Genomic DNA, 22,384 nt, shown 5'->3' with positions numbered 1-22,384 from the left:
GGGGTGGGGAATAGATATTCCTCTTATGTAAGTTAGAAAAAATTGAAATAAGGTTGGGAGTGGTGTGTAGAAGTTTCTAGTTGTTCAAAACCGAAACCGCTTAATAAAGAAGAAAAAATATGTTGGGATTCCTGAGCAAAAATAAGTGGTTGCTTGCTGTAAAGCAATTGCTTTTATTTTGGATTTTGTGACTTTAATGGTTATCTTGTTACTTATTGTTATCCCAAAAAATCAAATCACAAATAATTATTGAGAATTCAACCGAGGATGCTCCACACTGCTTGCTATTTTGATTACGAGCATTGCATGTATGGGCTCTAATCAACCACTTCTTTAACCGGATACGGAATTAAAATAGAGATATTTGGACAAACGTCACATCAGAAAGCAAGCTGCATTAACACATATCATGGAGATCACCTCTCATTAGAGTAGCTCTATGAGTTAATTGTCTCATATGGCATGGGCATGGACGGATCCAGGAATTTCGAGAAAGTGGGGTCAATCGTTTGTCATAAATATTTACACAAAAATATATAAAACCATAACCATAAATGGTGACGTCATTACCATTAAGCAAAACAGTGAAAATTACAAAAAATATATGACTATATCAAAAAACTAAATACACGAAGAATTACAATTGCACTCTTAGTGACGTCATATTTTGAAAGCGTTGTAAGATTTTTTCATTTTCAACACTATCAAATATATCACTCTCAATGAATGTTACCAAACAATCATTCAAAAACTCATCTCCATACGGTTGCGCATTTGATTCTTCACAAAATTCATAGCGAGAAACTCCTTTCAACAGTTGTTGTAGCCAGAGGTAAAAGTAATGATAACTCCAAGCACAAGTGAGACATAATAAAAATTGGGAGCAAAAATACTATACCTGATAATGCAGTATAAGTCAAAAATTGGGGAAAAATACTAAACCTAATAATGCAGTATAAGTCAAAAATTGGGGAAAAAATTAAATCTTAATAATATAGGAGAACAAGAAGACAAAAATAAGAATAAAGGCAACAACTTACTGGGGATTAATGTTTATTAACAAAATAACAACAACAGCTCCACCTTACAGGGAATTGAAAACGCATAAGAAAATAGAAGAGGTAGAAAAGCTTAATTATTTTTTGATATTGTGATTGAGAATTAAGATGGACATAGTGGTGTGGCGTGGAACTTGAAGTGAATCGCTACAGCTGCCTACATGCGGTAACAGAAGGTTTTTGCAATTGCTATTGCACGGCAGACACTCATCTCCTTTTTACCAGTGAGTTTGTGACACTCAATATCAATGATGTATGTTGTCTATAATAAAAGCTACAACATCATTAGTTGAATGAATTTAAAATGTAGATTTTTGCTTATAATAATAAACGGAGGATGTATTTCCTTTGTTTTGTTAAAAAATCTTTCTTTACTAGTCATTCTCTTGAAAGCCTTAAGATACTCATATTTCTTACATCCTTGAAATTTCCTATAATTTTAGATATATTTTAAATTTGAATATATCTTATAATTTTTTGTTTATTTCTTGCATTTGAAAACTTATATTTTTATTAATAAATTTTACTCTCAACTTGGTCCCTAGACTTAATTCCTGACTATGCCATCTATAGTTAGCAAGTTGATGATTAGTGTTAACTTCTTTTGTTTGCCATTGATTGAGTTTATACGATCAAGGCACTTAAGCTTTTTTCCAACCTTCGAAGATTTTTTTTGGTATGATGTCCATAGTTGCCCATTTTTTAGCCTAATATAAATACACTTTCTTGGTGCCCATGTTTAATTTTTCAATAAACTTTGGATACCTTTTGGAGCATAATGGAGCAATTGGGTGAGAAAAAGTAGATGGAAAAATGTTCTTATTTCACGTTTGCATGTTATTAGGTCTCCTCTTTGACAATTATAACAACAACAAAAAAAAAACCCAAAAATTAAGGGAAAAAAATTAGAGGGGGAGTGGGGGTGGGGGAAGAGAATTGAAGGAGTTGCTTTGAAATTATAGTAATGTCTTGAGCTCCAAATATTTATCTATATTAAAAAATAGTATCTATGGTTATGTGTTTATTTTGCTATGGCCTTGAATTACTTCTTTTTTGTTCTTTCTCACCAACTATGTAAATCCATTGGCCTCATTACAACCATGTAAAAAACCTTATTATGGTAGAGCATGGTTTTTAGGGTGTGCTTGAATTGAGGGTTTAAGAGGTCATAAAGAAAGGGTAGGACTTATTTTTCTTTTTAAATTACGAACTATATAACATGTTTTACTAAGATAAATTAAGTGTGATTGAAGTATTAATATATTACCATTTAAAAAAAAAACATTTTATAGTGTCCGTAATTTAAAAATAAAAAGTAAACTCTTCTCTCTCTTCCCCTCCTAAACCCTACATCTAAACACATCCTAAAGGAACTTGAGTGCTTTGTCTAATCCCTTAAACACTTTGAGAGTGGTTAGGAGAGTGTACTTATTAATTCGTGAGAGGCATAATTTCAGGGAACCTAAGCCTTTATTGGACTATATTTGATCATCGTTTCTGTTTTTGAGTTGTATATACTTGTTGCTTGAATTGTTGTTTGTTATCCTAGATTTCTTACGCAGTATGTCTCTTTGTCCTTCTTCTTAGTTTGGTCATAATAGTTGCTCGAGCTATGACAAGCAAGTTTCTAAGCTTGGTGTAGGTGTAGCCATTCTTCTAAGTAAATGAAAATGAACATGTGTGTGAAACAAATTTACATCGGAATGAAAAGGATCACAAAGTTGTGCATGTAATGTATGAAACTATATGATTGAAGCAATACTTTATTATACACACAAATTAGATTAGTTTTTTTTTATCTCATAACACACAAATTATGTAACCAATTGTAAGAAAGAAAGAAATATATATATATATATATATATATATATATATATATATATATATATATATGCAAAAAAAAAAAACCCACAAGAATTTCGTAGTTAATTGTATTCACTCGGAGCACATATTTGAGGGTTATGTTGTCAATAGTTTTTCTCCAAAAAAAAAATTGTGAGTAAACACAATTGTTGAAAGGCGCATAAGAGAAAACCATCAACTTCTTTGAAAATTTAAGATTGATTTTATGTATAACTTATCAATTATAAAATTTTATACGTGAATCTAACTCAAGACGAGTATAACCCGAAAGTCCATATATGTCAACCGAAATCGGTAATATCAATATATCAAGTGAAAATTTAATTAGATCCTTCATAATTCTTCTTAAAGATCAATATTTAGTCTTGACATAAATAAAACTCAATGTAATTTTTCGTAGAGCAAATTAAACTTTAAGAGTAAAACTAATTTGTTTTTGGTAAAAAAAACTTCAGAAAACACTTATAATTTTACTTTTATTGGAGACAAAATTGACTCACAAAAAATCGTAAAGGTTAAATTGAATCTTCACTAGGATATATGACTTTAATTGTTCAACTGGACACTTCTCAACCCCACCACTCAATTTATTTCGTGCAAATTGCATGGTGTTGGATCACATCATCCGCGAAAATTACATGGTGTGGGATCACATCATTTCATGAAAGGAAGACCTATAAATAAAATTGAAATCACCATTCCTATTGCCTAGCCTAGCACAATCAGGTAAATATCTATTCATATCCAAAACAGAAAATAAAATTCAATTTAATTGAATATATAGAATTTGGTAATTGAGGTAATGCAGCTTTTAGCACTTTGCCTTTTATCCTTGCATTTTTATTTTAATCTTATGAGTGTCCAACATGTTGTTTTAGTAGACAAAAATCATGGTTTCCTTTGCGGTTAGGAATCTACATACGTTGTGAATCTTGCACTATTTTCTGTCTCTGTGCATTCCATCGATGTACCATAACCAATCTTGAAAAGATATGATTGGAGTAGAAAAGATAAAATGTTGGACACAACTTTAAGAGGCAATAATATTTCGTAAAAAAAGAAAGGGTCTTGTTAACCAGGCCCCGGAAGCACCGGTTAACATTTCCCAAAAAGAAAAAGAAAGACGCATACATGGATAACTTTTGGAGTTGTAGGCGGTGTTAATTTAGAATTTTATAAAAAGGATAAATTTATTTTGATATCGATCCTTGAGATGACCACCTTAAAAAAAAAAAAGTTAACTATGTCTTTACGCAATATTAATTAATCTTTTAGCCTTTGATTTAATTTGTATATTATTTTATATTTTACAAAAAGTATCGTGAATATCCTTTAAAAAAAAAAAAAACTATCGCGAATACTTGCTCTAGTACTTTCGTAATCAGGGAAGTCTCTTTCTATATATATGATGATAATGAACAAGTAATTACAGGCTATGATGACTATGAAACGTATGTGTTTAGATAGCAGCCCTAAAAATATACAACAATAGCCATTTAAATATAAATGCTTGTTATTTTATTCTGAAACAAAACTTGCACCACACATTTTATATATGAACACTTCTATACTCGTTAAGCTAGGGATATGTATATATGTGATATGTCCATTGTCATGATATGCTGGAATATAATGACGAGATTCATTATTTGTTTGTGCGTGTGCAAACACGAAAGAGAAGAACCATTTTATTACTTGACATTGACATAAGTACGTACGTCTTACAACTCTTTGCTTTCGTTTCAAAGTAACTGAACGTTGACAATCAGCAGCTTACATTAATCACATAAATCCACTTGGAAACATTCTCATATATTCATGATTTGCCTTTTTTTGAATAAATATGAACCTCATATATGATTTGTGTCACTCTCAAGTATGTATGTATATACCGGACGTGTTATACACTCTCAAGAAAATACATGAATACTAATTAATAATGGTCTATTTTGTTTTGAAAGAAGTTTCTATTTTATTTCTTAAATTCTACCATCAAATAAATAAATATTAAAACACAGTAAAAAAATAGTTGTACTTATCAAATTGAAGAATTTAAGAAATAAAAAAGAGTGTACTACCTCTTTCTTTTTAGAGTAGTGGTATTTGAACAATCATTTGATACAACTTTTGGTGACAACTTCTTTTTCTCTCTTTTCATTGGTTAAAAACAATGGAGAGAGAAAAAGAAAGAGAGAGAATAAAAGAATAATGTGAGTATGAGAGAGAAAGTTGTCAAAAAGTTGTCACAAAGTGGTTGTACAAATATCATTTCTCTTCTTTCTAGGTGATTAATGAGGCTAAGCTCAATTTCTGCTATCTCTTAACCCCATTTGGTTTTTTTTTTTTTTTTTGGATTTTGTTATCTTATACTTTGAGAATTTCTTAAAATAACCCACACCGCCCTCTTTTCACATTTTAACCACTAAATTTATTTAAAAATTCTCTTTATTTTTTACTTTAAGCTATACTTCTCTTGCATTGTTGTCATTTATATTATGTTTTGTGAGTGTGCAGAGTATAACTATTGTTTTGCAGCAAGAGATGAACGATTTTTAGATGTCTATTCATCACGTCTCACACCAAAGTTGAATTGCTCACTATTTTGTATTAATGAATTTGAAACATTGAGCTTGAATAAAGACATTGTTGCAAACAAATTAGATAATATGATTATAATGTTTTTGGATTTGGAAATTTAGATTTAAAAAGAAGAAATGAAGGGAGAAAGAAAATACAGGAATCTAACATGTCTATTGTGAGTTGTGTCAAAAAAAGCATGTCTATTGTGACTGTGGGTTAGTTTAATATTACCCGAACATTGTTCAACACTCTATTTGTATACAAAAATAACGCATGCGTATACAAAGCAATCATAAAACATTTGTGGTGAAAAATGTAAACCGTAAAGATGATTTTTAAGGTAACAACAACCTTAAGGATTAGTTTTGTAAAAAAAAAAACTTAAGGATTAGTATTCTTTTCCTGAAAAAAATAAAAAATCACAGTGAAACATTTTTCTTATCTCTCTTTCCTTGTCATCTATTCACCCATGATATGCAAATCTCTAGCCTCCAAGCATTTCAAGTGGGCTAAGTCTTCTCCATTTTCTAATAGAATGGAAATGTTCGTTACAATAATTTTTAAGTAAATAAATGATATAAATACACATATTTTTAAAATTAAAAACATCTATTGAATATTTATACATTAAAACTATACTTACAGAGATGCTCATTTATTTTAGAAAATAGAAGGATTTCAACTCTTGAACTAAACCTCTTTTATTGAACAAGGAGTATATTTGAGCCTTCTCTTATCTAGGTGTGAAAATATAGATCATGCTGCTTGCTATGGTTCTACCCCCACGTCAAACCTAGGCCATGCCACCTTTTTAAATAAAGTCAATGGATCTTTTTGGAAGCCTAATTATTAAATAAGGTCGGACGTTTAGAACACCTTAAAAGACTTTTAGGCTTAATGGACCACAATTTTGTATATTGAGTTAAATCATTTATTTGCAAACATTTTTAATAATTTTAGTATTTTTTAAAGGTTTAATGATTGAAGTATATTTCCATACATAATTTTTTACATATTTAAAGGTCTTATTAAAATAAAATGTAAATATACTATAATGTGAGTACACATTGCACCTTAAATAAAATAATTATATTATTATACAAACAAACAAAGCTCATAAAACGTAGCTCATTCTATCTATTTATATCTTCGCGTCTCACCTCAAATAAATAAGAGTTGTAATTTTAGTCCCGTGAACATAACTCGGTTGGTAGAGATATTGCATTGTAATATGTATGGATCGAGTTCGAATCCTGGACACCTCATTTATTTGTCTTAAAGGTGAATTCCAATTATTAAGCATCGGACCCAAAAAAAAAATGGTTGTAATTTTATTTTATAGTTTATTACAAATAGAATTTAGTCTCGTTAGCCTACTAGTTCATTAGTCTATTTAAAAATAAATCGAAGGCAAAATTATGTTTGCGCTCTTATAAGTTTGATCCTATTTTATTTTTTCAAATTCATCTTTTATATTACATTTTATTTGTATTTGTATTGTTAGCCTTTAAGTTATGTTAAATTACATTTCTGGACCTTTAAGTTTAATTTTTTCTTAATTACAGCCATGAAGCATTAAAATCTAATTTCCAGTAGGAGAGTCAAGTTAACGAGATTAATTATGTGAATAGACCTTTATTACCAAATTTTCAAAGGTTGTACATGCATCTCGATGGTTGTAGAGAACTTCAAGAAATGTAGGCCGTTTATAGAGCTTGATGAATGCTTTCTAACAGGGGGGCAGATTTTTGCAGCAATGAACATACCATAATGATTACTACTATTTGCTTACAATAGCATTGGTTCTTGATGAAAATGTGAGTCGTGTTAAATAGATTAAACATGACCTGCTTAATGACTTCTTATTATGAAAATGTTGAATTAATTTTCACTTTCTACTGTGACTAAATAGTAATCCATATCCATGAACAGGGCTAGAAAATTAAATAAGGAACAAGAAGATATAGAAGGCGAAATATAAGTTACAAACATTCTGATATGAAAATGGTCGAAGTCGAAGCACTTCCTAAGACACAAATAGATTGGGAGGAACTTTCCACACACTCTAACAAGTACGCATTCGAAAAAAATGCAAATTTTTTGCTGTCTCGACGTCCATCCAAAGGTACACTTCCGAAAACATGCGTAGTTTTTATAGCATTGTGTGGATTGACAAAGTTACTCCCAAGCAGATTTATTCTTCTATACATCATACATAATGTGTCTTTATTAATAAAATTACCAAACTAAGATGCATGATTGTTAAGCCAAGAACCTTTCCAACAAGTTACCAAAGAAGAAGCTAGTTTTAGCCCATCCTCGTGTCTCTGGTTCTTTGTCATATGTTGGTACCTTCTTCACATCTACCATCATTGTCTTACCGATTTCTTTACGAAGTGCTTCTATAGTCTTCATGTCCACTGAGTTCCCTGATGCATCCCTCACATAGAAGACATTAAGAGCTTGTTCCCCTCTGGTTGATATACCTGCCCTACAAACTGTTAGGCCATTCTCTCTCAGAATTCTTGTTACTTCAGAGAGCAATCCCACTCTATCCTTTGCACACAACTCTAGGCTCACACCCTGTGTCCAAAATCCGTAGAATTTAATACTAAGACTAAGACATTCTTCGTTTCTTGAAGAAGAAGAAAAAAAGTTCTTTCACAAATCGTGGAAGACTTGCTAGCTGAAATCAATTTTAATCTGTAAGTTACCTCGCTTACTCTTCTTTGAATAGCAGCTTCAATGCATTTGATGACCCTTTCTTTCTCCCCTTCTGTATCAAGTGTGCATCCGTCCATGTGCCGAATAAAGTATTCCTAAAGGTACACGATCAACATTGTAATCCACATTCCTCAAGTCTTCATATTTCTAATTTCCTAAATTAATCCAAGTGAGAATTTATTCTTGTAACATTTTGGAATAATCATGTTAAATAATTTTCAGACAAACAAGGGTCCAATAAACAAAATTAGTAGGAAAACCAAATTGAGAAAAGCTGTATCTTCAAAGTTCAAGATATCTGTTTTGTCTGCAAAACATTATTCTGTTTCTATGTAAGGCCATTTGAATACACAAATCCTCCACAAGCCTTTCATGACCTCTATCTTATAGAAAACATTCTTTAGAAATCAGACAAATTAACTAGTTGTACTCTCGACATTTGAACCATTTAAGTACTATGTGTGACTGATAAGTGAACATGCGGAAATGAATATTAATGTGATGTACCTGCGATGCATAAGGGCGATCCGATGAGATTGTGGCATGGGAAACAACATATTGCATATCAGTAAGAGTGCAAACAATGTCAAACATGAGTTTTGCGCGATCTTTGCATCTGACATTCACCACCGAGTATCCTTTTTCCTCACAACATTCTATAGTAATTTTCGGCCGGAAAGAGGGAGGACATTCCCTGTCTGTTGTCGTTACTCCATAACTTTCATAATCCCGATCAGCAAACAACATTTGGTGGAGCCGCCTATCAATATGGGTGAAACTCATGGACAAACTGGTCCTACTAGCAACTTTCTCTCCATCCTCACATCCACGTAAAATGTTATTGAGCTGCTCCTCCATAAGAGATATTCTTTTTGATCATCCACGGCTTGTCTCGTACCATCATTGACATAAAGGACACAAGCTATTCTCCTGTTATGAGTCCACACTTCAGCTACAACCACGTTAAAATGGAGGCTGGCAAGGACAGCTGATATCTCAGACAAGAGACCAGGGCGGTCTCTCCCGATTAGCTCAATCGCTATATGATCACCAACAGAATGCACCCCAACCCATTTGCCTGACCAATTCTTCACTTCTTCTTTGTTCTGGCTTTTCGGTCCTAGAGCCTATTGTATGAAAAACTGTTAACAGGTAGCAATTATTCCCTTGAAAAATTTATTTACACATATATTGAAAGAATTGTGCTAGTTCAATTTTTCAGCAATGAATTCGAGTCTTCCACGTGGTAGTTAGATAGAAACCATATCTTGATAAATGAATATATCAGATGCATATGTTAGAGAAAGAAGATATGTACACCTTTTCAATGAGATCTATGGTTTTGCTATCTGTTATCTTTTTTTCCTTGTTGATCCGTGACATGAAATACTGTATATATCAATCGGTGAATAAGTTAGCAGCTTAAATACTTGTATCAAGTAGGGAATATTCAAGAACACATAACCATAAATGTGTGTGATTGTGTGTTTGAAAAGAGAGAGCAGGTATATGAATGTATACTAATGTTACCACCATACTTTTACATTGCATAATTTCATGAGTCTCACTAAAATACCTAGACTGACTCATTCACCCAATAATAAAGAGTGTTAAAGCGTGGTATTGGCCTCTTCCTTTTTCGTCTAAAACTCATGCCATTTCATTTTTATGATAGGCATACAAGTGCCGTTTTTTTCAATTACTCATCGCAAGGTATTAAAACAGCACTCCCGGTTCAAAAAAAAAAAAAGATACAAAAATACAAACACAGATATACACAATGTTTGGTAACAAAGTTCGGCTAATTGTGACCACATCTCCGACTACAGGGCGGCCACAACTTTCTTTCTATTTTTTTCAAGCTTAGGGTTTACAGTGTACAACTTGTATTTTAACACTAAGGCCATATTACAACATTACTCCTAAACTGTACTGCACTATGAGTCATACTCACTGATAGGAATTACTTGATACTTACATGACACATTCATATTGGCAAGATAGAAATGATAATAATGAAGAACAGCTTAATAACTGCCAAAGTTTTCAATGGTTACCATTACCACCTCTTGACTATTATTAATAATGGCGACACTTAATACTTATGACCATTTTACAACCGTCCCGTCCCATATGAAATTTGAACAGGGCACATATCTTTGTAGCTAATGCATTTTGGAAAGAAAGTTAAATTAATGAGAAACATACCATCCATGAACCATCCTCCATCAGAAGATATGTAAGCTTTGGTGATTATGAAGTCAAGGTCTGTCAAGATTTGCACCACTTCCAGTAGAATTCCAGGTTTGTTAACACTATCAAACTGCATATAATAAAAATGCAGTAGTGAAAAATTGCATATACTAATCTCCAAATAAATGATTCTTTATGAAACAATAAAGGAGCAATGTGACAAACAAGTGGCTACTTAAAAAGTGGTACTCACAGAGGGCTAGTGGAATATCATTTAACCTATAAGTTTGAAAATTGAATATAATTTGTAAAAAATAGAAAAACTCTAGGGGTCAAGAAACTTAAAAAACAACACAACCTAGACTTCTAAAGTAGCTGATGGCCAAACCACAACTCATATAGAGGCCATGGAAAAAAGTCATCAAAGAGGACACTTCTTTTAATTTAGAAATTATACGTACCTTGATTAGTGTACAGTTATGGCAACTTGCATTGTCCACGGAGACCCTGCAAAGTACAAATGAAGTTTACCATCAAAGAGGACACTTCTTTTTGTCTCTTAAATTTTTTTACCAATTAAAGTAGAAACTGAAGCTGAATAAGGTTGAATTTTACCAATTAAACATTTTAATTTTAAAAAATTGAAGCATTTAAGTGACCACTTTGTGTAGTAATATTTTGGCTCTGTACAAGATGATTCGATTTTGTTCTTTGCTCTCCTCATGATCAGATTGTGTTAAAAGGAGATCGGAGTTGGGTAGGTAAATTGGTTTCAGCTAAGATTAAGGTTCAAACTCATACGAAGAAGAAAAATATTAATCTAATAACTAATTACTAACATTGTATGTTTCAAAAAAGAATAAAGAGACCAAAAGAATTAAGATGAGTTTGAATTCTCTCCGTATTTCAAAAATAAAATAAAATTGAGAGCTCTGTTAAAAAAAGAGAAGGATATGAGATATTTAAATAATTTAAGTTTTTAAATGACAAGTTAGTCTATACATCAATTTCTCATAAATGGTACAAAGTCTTGCAAAGATAGTACTGCGAGTGAGACACTACATATGTTGGTCTCCTTACAAAAGTATTTTATATTTGAAATCTATAATACAGTACATGAAAATTAAAATATTTGCATAAACGTGTGAATTTGATGGTTTTAGGCAAAAGGAATATTACCATATTTGGTTAAATTTTAAAGCATAGAGAAATCAAGATAAGATTAAGGTAAACCTTGGAGGGTTGATTTTGTTGCTGAAATTCTCATACTCAGGATCAAAATATGGCCAACAAACTGCAGCCATTCTAACCAGCTTCTCTAGTCAATGAGAACTTTAGAGCTTTGTTATTTCTGCAACTTACCAAGTGATATAACATTCTAATTAATATGCAAAAGTAGTCACAAGAAGACAATACAATGCAATGCATGTTGCAAGTCGTTGACATTCAGTAGTAGTACATAAAAAAATAGAGTTTGGTAAGAATATACTTGCCTCAAAAAAAGGTAAGTATATACTTATTCATTTATTAAAGAAAGTCATTGTATTGGTTACTACTGTTATGACACACTAAAAATTGAAAACTCTCAAATCAATGTTTTGTTCCTGCATCCACTTTGGTATATTTTACTCTATAATATGGGAACTTAGACACTATAGTAATGTATTATATTGTCAATGTCAATTGAAAAACGCAACTGCAATATTATGCATGTCTTTTACTCATATCTAATACAAAGAGTGAAGATAATTAATTAATAGAGATTTCTTTCACTGGTAGGTTACAAAAACAGAACAATTTCTTTCAAAACAAAAACTTGTAAAAATAAAGTAAAATGGTTTTAATTGGAAGAGAATTATTCATACGACACAGACAGTAGTTTAAATATCAAACACATAAGTTGAAGAAAAACATATGCATGAATCAATATACATACATAGATAGATAAATAAATACCTTGATTATTTAAAAGAAATTGTTGCAATGTTCCAACACAAGCTTATGTACAGATTTATAGCTGTAAATTTTGTCAATGATGGACATGGAAGCTTGGAGAATGATACTGATAGAGGCAGAGTGAGTAGTGACATGTGAGTGTACAAAAATAAATATAGAAAGAGAGAGAAAGCAACAAACTAGAGAAAAGAAAAGAGAAACATGTGTGTCTCAGATGCAGATTCTCTACTTTCGACGTTGGAATACCACTTAGTTTAACAATCTCTCTGTCTCTTGTGTTCTTTCTTTTCCCTCTCTCTTTTGAGAAAAAAATATCTTGTTTCTCTTGCAAAGTGGTGTGGGCGTGGGGTTAATGGTGGAAACCCATTATTAAGTAAAAAATTACAAAAACAAAAGTAAACACTCCAATGTTTGGAGATACAATGTTATCAACACTCTATATCATTCACTCGTGAACGAAATCTACATAACCACACACTTCAGCAAAAATCAATTATATATCTCAAATCAATTCTAACTTTATAGCAACAATAATAATACATGTACAAAAAAATAAGTAGGTTAATTTAACTTCTTCAAGGTTTCGGGTTCGATTCTCTCCAGGTCAATTTAAGCGGGATAATTTAACTTCTTCAAAAAAAAAAAAAAAAAATAATACATGTATATCTCAGTTTCTTCTACACTCATTCAACATTTTATATTTCTTATCTCGTTTTTCTTATCTTATCACATCATCAACTTGTCACGTTTATAACACCACCCTCTCTTATATAAGAGGGTTGGATAACTCAACTTGTTTAGTTACAAATTGGATTTTCTTTAATCCTTTTCTCTAAGTGATCTTTGAGAGTATCTATAACAAGTTAGAGGTCCTTCAAAACAAAAACAAAACATTAATCTAACTACTAATATTTATCATAAAAAAAATCTTTTAAATATTTTTTTTAAAGTGCATACATTTCTATGGGTGTCCACCCATCAAACAATTTTCTTAAGAAAATAAATATCTTACATAACTCTGTTTTTTGCTTTTGGATTGTCCTAGAAGAATAGACAGTTGTAGCATGTCTGACGAGGTATTGTCGTATTTGTTGGAAGGACATAAACCTGGTAAGGTACAGTACAGTACAGTACAGTACAGTACTCTCGTGCTTTGAAAGGACTCCATATCACAAGAGTTTGGCGAGGTGTGACTATCATATCACGTACGCGTACACATGCACCATTTTTGGAGGAACAAACACTAATTCACGATATTTTGATGTGCTTTTGTCTCTTTTATTTTATGTCAATTTTAGATGATGATTTAGTGCATGATTGACTAAAAACGAGTTTAGTTGTTGTCATACCCCAATTTTCGACCTAAGGCCCCACATTCATATGACATTTGACCCCGATTAGTCTCCGACTTTTCGGTGAAAATTTCGACAGAGAGGTATTTTAAAATACCTCATTTTTTGGTTCCGAGTCGAACACTCTTCTCTCTATTTTTATTTTATTTTTTTTATCTTTCAATTTTTATTTCAATTTCCATCTTTTATTTTAAATCAATTTTTAAATTTTATTTCCGTTTTTTATTATTATTAGTCTTTTTATTATTAGCCATTTTTTTTAATTATTTTATTTTGTCCAAAAATGTCAATAGGTTCGAAAATGTCCGGCAAGGGTCCAAATTTTTTTCTTTCTTTTCACGCCTCATTTACGAGGCAATTTTTCGTGGGTCAAACGTGTTCTTTCTCGGCCAAGTAATTTCCATTTCCACTCAAACCCTAATCATATAAATCCAAGCCTCGCAACACACGAAGGGGGCTAATTCATTCCGAACCTACACACAAAAACGCACAAAAAGCCGTAAAATTCATCGCAACCCGGCAATTTCACACGTACATTTTTACACGCAAAAACCGGCAAAAAATCGGACTCGCAAACCACAAACCCCAATCGGCCTCAACAATTTTCAAACAACATTGACATCAAAACTATCACCAATCCATAATACCTCAACCGAATTCACCATCAAACAACATATACCAGTCACAAATTCACCATCAAACCCTACACAAATCCAAATCGACCGGCATCATAAAACCGGCACGATCTCGACAACCACGGGAGAATCACGACGACAACAACACCACAAACCGGATACCAACATCACGCCCGAAGCAAACCAACATACGAACCAAGGCATAGTCGCACAAAAGACGGATGCGTACCGAATCAAAGGACACAACAAGAAGCCGAAATCCATCCAAACACAAAGAGGTAGTATTTCTAACACTCTTATATTTAGGTCTTAGTTTTAAGCTTTTGGAAGTTTTTTTTTTTTAAAAAAAAGTGAGAAGGAGAGTAGGAGAGAGCGAGATAAAAAAAACAAAAAAATTATGTTTTAGGGTTCGACGTGGTGGCGCCGCCGTACCGGCCGGCCAACCACCGCCGGGAACCCCTCACATGTCGCCGGTTTCTGGAATGGAGATGAAGAACATTCATATGTTCTTGAATGGATCATAGAGAGAGAGAGAGAGAGAGAGAGAGAGAGAGAGAGGAGAGAGTTTTGAGAGAGGATTAGAGGAAGAGAGAGAAACGGAGACTTTGAAATGAAGAAAATCTCTTTGTACGGCCTATATATAAACCTTTAGATCTCGTGTGTGAGGGGTGTATGGCTTACCATGCACCCTCGCCTCCCATGTGTTGGATTTCGATCCATAGGCCACCGAATCCTTCTCTTCTCGGTCTAATCAAAACCACTTGATCTCGATCAAAGGGCTCGGTTTGTTCCCTCTTGAGCCCACACGCCCGAGCCGTTCGAGAGCCCAATCTCACCCCGTTACTTATTGCATCCCCCTTGCTTATCTGTTTACACCCCTTTTCGCATTCATTCATATTCGTTCCTTTTCTTTACTATATTTCATCGAGTTTATCTTCTCCATGCATTTTTTTACCTCAATTACATTTTATTTTACCGCATCATACATTATTTTAATTTACTTTCACATTTTATTTTTCAAGCATTTTTTTAATTGTTAGAATTGTATATTAGGCTTTAATGTAAATTATTCATGCATCGTTAGTTTAGTTTTATCGCTTTGCATTTTAATTCATTTATTCTTTGTCGTTTATAACTCGGATTTTAGAATGTAAATATAGGTTTAATGTAATTTATTTATTTTCTCGCGTACCATAGCATGTATCATAGGTTTAATGTAATAGTTTTAGGTGCATGTGTGCGTGTGTGTGTATGCCTTTTATCTCGTTTCTAGTCTAGGTCAATGGTCTTTGTGGTGATCCAACATCACCACAAAGCACCTACGCTTTTATTTTCCCGCTCCGTTAGTTTAATTTCATTCCCATTATTCAAAAAAAAACATGCAAATAATCAAAAATCACAAAAATATTTTCATATTAAACCTTGATTTTCAATCAAGTGATCGTTCATTTTATTTTCTTTCTTAATCAAATTTCAAATCAATTTTAATTCTACTTTGAGTCATTTTTTCAAAAATAAAAAAACACAAACGAGATTCTTTTTGCCACTTGGCTTTTCTCTTTAAAACTTTTTCAAAACTAATAAAAAACACAAAACCAATCAAACGTCAATTTCTACCCCGAACTACGTGATTTTGATCCTTCACGGGTACGTAGGCAAAGGACACTCGTCCTCTCAAATCAATAAAAATGTAGATAAATAGGTCTCCTTTTTTCTTTTAATCATTATTCTTAAGTTCCTTCTTTTAAATAAAAAGCAAGTTTATAGCACATTAATTAAGTAAAATCCAGAGGTTCCCGTAGAGTACTACGGACATAAGGGGTGCTAATACCTTCCCTTCATGTAACTAACCCCCGAACCCTAAATCTTTTCAATATGGGGTGGTTTGAACTTTTTTCCCCTTTTCTTAAAAAATAAAATGTTCGATCGTGAATAAAATAGTGAGTCAAAAGCTAAGCAAATAGCCTTGATCTCCAAAAATGACGCGACAGTTGTAAATTGCCATGTGCTTAATTTTGACAAATATACACTTTGTTTTGACAAAAACGTGTGAATATGATTTCATCAAATTTATCATGATTCCAAACATGTTTTCAAATTGAAATCAACATCTTCATAATCTCATTATTGAAACAGAAGTGCTATATAGCACGATGGAAGTCAGCAGCGAAAAATTAGATATTTTATCCATGAAACTTGAAAGTGTTTCACAAAATTTTATCCATGAAATTTGTGATAGAGAAATGGATTATTTTTTTTTCAAATTACCTTGAATATTTTTTTCCATGATTTTACCCTACTTTTTGTCAAGCCAGTAGACTTTTTAGGTTTGTTTGCGAGAATAATAGATTTTAATAAGTTGTCATCAAAGTTACCTTAATCAATGTCGGTCGTCTTTTGGGGCATCGTTATACCAAACAATGAGGTAGGAATTCTTAGATCAATTAAATAGTTTAATAGATCTAAAAGGTCCTACCACGCTGCTTTAAATAGCGAGGCCCCACATTGTTGACAGAAAAGAGCAACTTTGTATTGTTTTTAAGTAGGGTAGTTTAGTAAAAAAGTTATTTAAAATAAAATGTTGTAAGAAATAGTGATAGAATGATGAAAGGAAAATGCTAGATATCAAGAATGGTTTTATCAAGAAAGATTCAAGAATGACATGGCAGAATAATCACCCTTAGATTTCAGCCTTATTTATTAACCTTTCATAAAAAAAAAATACATAACACCCACCACCCATGATTTCCGGCCATTATGAGATTTTATTGGCTAACATTAATTTTGGGACAATTTCTTGATAAAACCTAAGGGTGATTATTCCGCCATGTCATTCTTAAATTTTTCTTGATAAAATCTTTCTTGATATATAACAATGCTCATGATGAAATACTCTCGTGATGGATAAGTATATCTCTATTATCCGTAACTAAATTAAACCAAATGTTTTAAACTATGTGATAGAATTTGTGACGGAACTGTTTGTGAGGGATACACCTTTGTCTGATTTTTGTCACTAAATTATTAATATGTTGAATTACAAGGTATTTGAATCGCTTAATTTGTTGGCAATGATATGTGTGAATTGAACATCTTTTGTGAGTAATGGTAAAGACTAAGTTCTTGAACAAGGTAATGCAATGAGTAACAAATCTCTCACTCAAGAGATTTAGCATTGATGCATTCTCATGGATTCAAACCTATGATTTGTAGTTAAGCTATATCCCTTCACTAAAATGTATTTTTCTAGTAGTGCTTTTTTTCTCTTCATATGTTTGAGGAGCTAGTTTATTATCAAATTCCGATTTTTACTTTTTTTTTTTTTTTACAGGAACTCTGATTTTTACTTGTTGAGCTTTTGAGATATCAAAGTGACCTTGTCAATAAAGACTACGATTATTAATAAATATATATTTCATATATTACTTTTTTATAAAAGAAATATTTCATATATTAAATGATAAAAGTTTTGAAATTATATTATTAAAATAATTGACATTATATATTGAATATATACCAAATATGTTTCCTATATATGAGAATTGGTGGGAATCATAGGAATGGGGAGACAAAATATCATTGCTTCTGTACAACTAGTTAGATACAAATTAAGAAACACAAATCAAGAATTACTTTTGTTCTCATTCATAATTCAGTCCTCATGAGACTTCAAAACTAATTAATTAATCTTCATGAAATGTTGAGAAATCGGGCATAGTTGGCTTAAACATCTTAGGCATCTTTAAACTGCTACTATCAGGGATCATTGTCACCTTTTTAACTGCTCCTTTCTTAGTGTTTGCAGCAAATTTTGAAGCCAAAAATGTAGCACCAAAACCATGACTAGCATTATCCTCCTCCAATCCCATAGAACTCTCTCCTCCACCACTCTCTTCATAATCCTCTAACTCCATCACATTTTCATAATACAAATTCTCTTTCTCTAACAACTCCATTGCCAATTGTCTCTTCCTATGACGCCGCCACGCCGCTTGTATAAAAGATGCCCCCCAAGCTCTCCATTGATGAGAGTAATATCTGAAAGCATGTTGCAGTTTCTTGCTATGAAGACGCTTAAACTGGCTTGACACAAATTTGAGATCTTCTGCTCTAAGTGCAAATGCTTCTACTTCACTTAGTGTCTTAACAGTTCTTGTAGACGATGGAAGGTTTAGACTAGATGCTGGCATCAAAGCCCATGTTAGCAATTCTTCACCACAAAAATCACCTGGTTTTAGTGTGATTGAATTGAAGAATCCTGATCTACCACCATCTGTTGTAGAACTGTCTACACTTCCTCTGATGATAAAAAGCATCTCTTTCACTGGATCACCTTCTCTAACTATGTATGAGCCTTTTGTGTTCAATGATGATACTAAACGTTCGCATATAGCATCTAGAAGTTGATCATCCATTTGGCCGAAAAATGGTACCTGAACATGACAACGGTTATTAATGTGATGTATTTATTAGATGTAAAAGTTAGTTATACTATTACTACAAAATTGTTCGCATTAGCTATATAAGTCTTATTGTACCTCTTCGTGTAATTAACGTTCTCATTATCAATACAAATTGCATATTACTTTTCTATTATCTAAGGCTTCTATAAAAAATCGTAATAGTATTCAAGATGTATACACATTTTCAACTAATAACAAGAGACTTACCCGGCGAACAATGTCAAGACAGAGATGCCTTTGAATTTGGCGACGAAGATCAACAGGTAAGGATTTTAAAATGGCTTCTTCATCAACACCTCTAGTAGCAAGCCATTTGTACTGAACAAAGCGACGAACACGTTCTTGTAGTTCTGGTGGAAGTTGGCGATGATTCATCCATTCTTCTGTATCTTTTTGTTTAAGTCTCCACTCTTCAAGTCTTGCAGTTGTAGATTGCAGATAATTCTTTAAATTTATTAAAAGATCAAATGAAGAGAAATTGTTAATATATTATTGTAAAAAGACTAGAGTTTATTTTTTAAAAACTTCTTCCCCTATATGTGATGCTAAGAATATGATTTTATAGTTTCACTTTACGATAACTATACCTGCATGTTACCAATGAGATGTGCAAACAGTATAAGACCTGCTATACATATGAAACTTGAAAATAATGTTTCACCACTGTAAGTGCTAGTCTTAAGATTTTGTCCATATGAACTGCACATTATAAAAAAAAAAAGTTTAGAATGAGTTATGAGATGACTGCTCACTACTGATATCAAATGGACTTGTCATGTATTGATGTCTTCGATACAATATTTAGGTAAAGAGTAGAGAGTAGAAGAAACCTTAGATTTTTCAAACCCCACCAGAGGCAATAAAAATATTTTTGGACGAATCTCGAGGAAGAGACATGATCAGTAAAAGCATCAGCAAACATTCCAAACTGAAAGTGATTTTTATCATTGAGTGCATCACAAGCTGTGAGGACTCTAGTCCGTCTGAACCAAACTTGACGTTCATTGTTAAAAAGTGTACTACAATCAAGAAAAGAAGGATTACAAGAAGGAGAATGTGTTCTGTTCATTTCCTTCTGGCACATTATTCTCCAGCACTCATATTGTCTCTGAATAGATGACACATACCATGTTGCTCCTAAAACCTGCACTGACAAACACAACACATAACACACAAGTTAACTATTATCAAAACATTATAGTAATTAAATTTGATACTGTTAAATAATTACATGGCTGGCCAGCATGTAGAAACCAAGATTGTACAATGCCCCTGCTAAAGCAGTTTTGGCTATAAGGCCGCTAGTCTTTAAGATTCGACGTTGTAAAGGAAAAATCTGAAAACATCTAGGAATGAACTGAATGAGAACGATTAGGGACAATGTGTGGTTTACATGAGCTGCATTTGAGTTCTTTGTCGCTGGAATCACAAACCAAATGACTATCTGAAATTGGAGGGTCCAACAAAATCAAATGTTATACTGTTATTACTGTGATATACTAATTTACAGTTAAATGTTCTTGCTGCTCAATAACTAAAAAACTGAATCGGCAGATTAGTCACCTAAACTTTACGCATGGTCGAAATAATTTTTCAATTTTTCGAATTGGCAGATACATTTTAGAAATTGTAAAATGTCACGCAAAATGTCCCTCAATTAACTTTTGTTATTAAGAGGGTGTGACGTGTCACATTGCACATCGATCTCACATAATGTTATCAGTTCACTATAAACTAATTTGACTATAAAATTTAGGTTATATCAATGACAAATCAGTGACTAGTTATTGGCAAATTAGTCTCCAAGAAACCTAAGGCGCGAATTAGTCTCTAGCTGCTCTTGTAGGATGAATTTGGAGGATTGCAAATTTAATTAATGTGTCACATTATACCTCTAATGTTATAAATAAATTAATAGATGGACTGTTTTGAATGACATTTACAATTTCAAGATGTATTTACCAATTCGCAATAGTAAGACACTATTTCAACCAATGCTAATAAATTCAAGAACTAATTTGCCTATTTACTCATAGCTATACACAACAAATTCGAAATCATAACTAACATATATTCTTTCAACAATTTTTCCACTAACTAACCTGAGGCAAAGGAAGGGTGGCAAGAAGATCAATAATGAAATCATGCTTGATATATCGGCGGGCGATCTGACCAGGATCAGTGATAAGTTCTTTACGACCATAAACATGAGAGGTTGGAGAATTGAAGGCAGTTCTAAACTTAAGAATCATGTGAAACAAGAAGAAGAGATCTGCGACGGTTCGCGAGAACGTGACTAACAAACCAAGAACCAAATCTGTTTCCATGCACGCTTTGTCTCCCGTAATAGGAATATAGAAATAAAGAGGGTCTAAAAACAAAGCAAAGAGACAAGCATAAAGGAATGTTACGTTCCATTTTGCCACAAATGGTGAACGTGGATGGAGTATTTGGTACCACCATGGCACTTTCTTACGTAAAGAGAATGATTTTGGAAAACGGCTATAAAAATGAGATGAAGATGATACTGCAAATTGTTGTAACTCTCTATTCATCTTTATTTTTAATTACTTAATTAATTGTTTTCTACCTACATGTCTCTAATCACCGGAAAATGTGCAATGTCACCTTAATGTTCATGGTTGCTGCAAAATTCATGGAGACCAAAGAGAAGGAGAGAGAAAGTAAAAGGATTTCAAAAAATGTCATCACTAGCTTATGGTTCAACGTTAAATTAGGAATGATAGCTAATATTATTTGTTCATGCAAATAGATATAAATAAACTTATGGTTACATTTTTAAAAGAATTGCTACTATTGAAATTATCTTAATTTTCTTAGAGGTTTTTTTTAAAAAATATTATAAATTTAAACAGAAATATTTTTAATTACAAGATTAATATGCATACACCAAATCTTAAACTTTGGAGGAATTATTATAGGTTTGAGCAGTGTTATATGGTTCGAACGATTCATTCAGGAATAGCAAGAATGTAAAGGTGTCTTATTTTTGTAAAAACAAACAACTACTAGTATTATGCTAAGGGAAGGGAGTTACCACGGTACATTGACAAATTAAGTACATTTTCTTTCTAAACTAATAAATTAACGGTCATTGTTTTGAATTAAAGAACTATACATCGATAGTCATAGTCAAATGGAGGGATATCTTGATGCCAAATGGTTTTTTCCTAGCTTATATTCCAACAAACATTCTTATGGAAAAGATATTCATCTTTGAAGATATCTATGAGGAAGCTTCGACTAGCGTGAAGACGCAGCCTACATGATGAGGCAACTTACGATTTTTTCATAACAATAGGATTGCACCAAAGTAAACCCTAAGCCCTTACATTTTTACTTTAATTTTGGATGTGCTTGTGGAACACATCCAAGAATTAGCACCAAGATGTATGCTCTTTGCAGATGATGAAGTCCTACTTGGAGAGTCAAGGGAGGAATTGAATTGGAGGTTAGATGAGACAAATCTTAGAAACGTATGACTTCCGTCCGAGTGGAAGCAAGACAGAGTATATGAAGTATAACTTCAACAAACGGAG

General features: G+C 32.5%; 2 protein-coding genes across 10 annotated transcripts; both read right to left on the bottom strand.

The window, feature by feature from the left end:
• Positions 1–7,443: 7,443 nt before the first annotated feature.
• LOC146941193 (ACT domain-containing protein ACR3-like) lies at positions 7,444–13,118 on the bottom strand. 9 transcript variants are annotated; one of them, XM_085754968.1, is made up of 9 exons: positions 12,576–13,118; positions 12,375–12,480; positions 11,652–11,769; positions 10,880–10,925; positions 10,434–10,548; positions 9,546–9,614; positions 8,733–9,352; positions 8,216–8,320; positions 7,444–8,084 (listed from the first exon to the last, which is right to left on the bottom strand). In XM_085754968.1, exons 7-9 carry the CDS (start codon positions 9,081–9,083, stop codon positions 7,764–7,766), a joined length of 777 nt encoding a protein of 258 aa, XP_085611094.1. In that variant the 5' UTR covers positions 9,084–9,352; positions 9,546–9,614; positions 10,434–10,548; positions 10,880–10,925; positions 11,652–11,769; positions 12,375–12,480; positions 12,576–13,118; the 3' UTR covers positions 7,444–7,763. The 9 variants fall into 9 exon arrangements, 7 of the variants coding, with proteins under 7 accessions (XP_085611094.1, XP_085611097.1, XP_085611101.1 ...); XM_085754971.1 differs by having other exon boundaries at positions 11,652–11,775; positions 12,576–13,094; XM_085754975.1 differs by having other exon boundaries at positions 8,733–9,367; positions 11,652–11,775; positions 12,576–12,869.
• Positions 13,119–17,909: 4,791 nt separating this feature from the next.
• Positions 17,910–21,407, bottom strand: LOC146941192 (putative cyclic nucleotide-gated ion channel 16). Its single transcript, XM_085754967.1, has 6 exons — positions 20,927–21,407; positions 20,056–20,268; positions 19,655–19,968; positions 19,412–19,523; positions 19,032–19,268; positions 17,910–18,794 (listed from the first exon to the last, which is right to left on the bottom strand). The coding sequence occupies exons 1-6, from the start codon at positions 21,377–21,379 to the stop codon at positions 18,045–18,047; spliced, it is 2,079 nt and encodes a 692-aa protein (XP_085611093.1). The 5' UTR covers positions 21,380–21,407; the 3' UTR covers positions 17,910–18,044.
• Positions 21,408–22,384: the final 977 nt, after the last annotated feature.

This window comes from Medicago sativa, chromosome 3, assembly GCF_051527215.1.
Source record: "Medicago sativa cultivar Bolivia chromosome 3, Bolivia_mono, whole genome shotgun sequence".
Taxonomy (NCBI): Eukaryota; Viridiplantae; Streptophyta; class Magnoliopsida; order Fabales; family Fabaceae; genus Medicago; species Medicago sativa.
This window is presented reverse-complemented; position numbering and strand designations above follow the sequence as displayed.

Excerpts from the sequence above, each read along its gene's own strand:
- LOC146941193 (XM_085754968.1), bottom strand. The coding sequence starts at position 9,083 with ATGGAGGAGCAGCTCAATAACATTTTACGTGGATGTGAGGATGGAGAG. Across the intron at positions 8,321-8,732 it reads ATCGCCCTTATGCATCGCAG|GAATACTTTATTCGGCACAT; the intron begins GTACATCACATT and ends GTGTACCTTTAG. Across the intron at positions 8,085-8,215 it reads TTCAAAGAAGAGTAAGCGAG|GGTGTGAGCCTAGAGTTGTG; the intron begins GTAACTTACAGA and ends TTTTGGACACAG.
- LOC146941192 (XM_085754967.1), bottom strand. The coding sequence starts at position 21,379 with ATGAATAGAGAGTTACAACAATTTGCAGTATCATCTTCATCTCATTTT. Across the intron at positions 19,969-20,055 it reads TCTACATGCTGGCCAGCCAT|GTTTTAGGAGCAACATGGTA; the intron begins GTAATTATTTAA and ends TTGTCAGTGCAG. Across the intron at positions 19,269-19,411 it reads ATCTCATTGGTAACATGCAG|AATTATCTGCAATCTACAAC; the intron begins GTATAGTTATCG and ends ATAAATTTAAAG.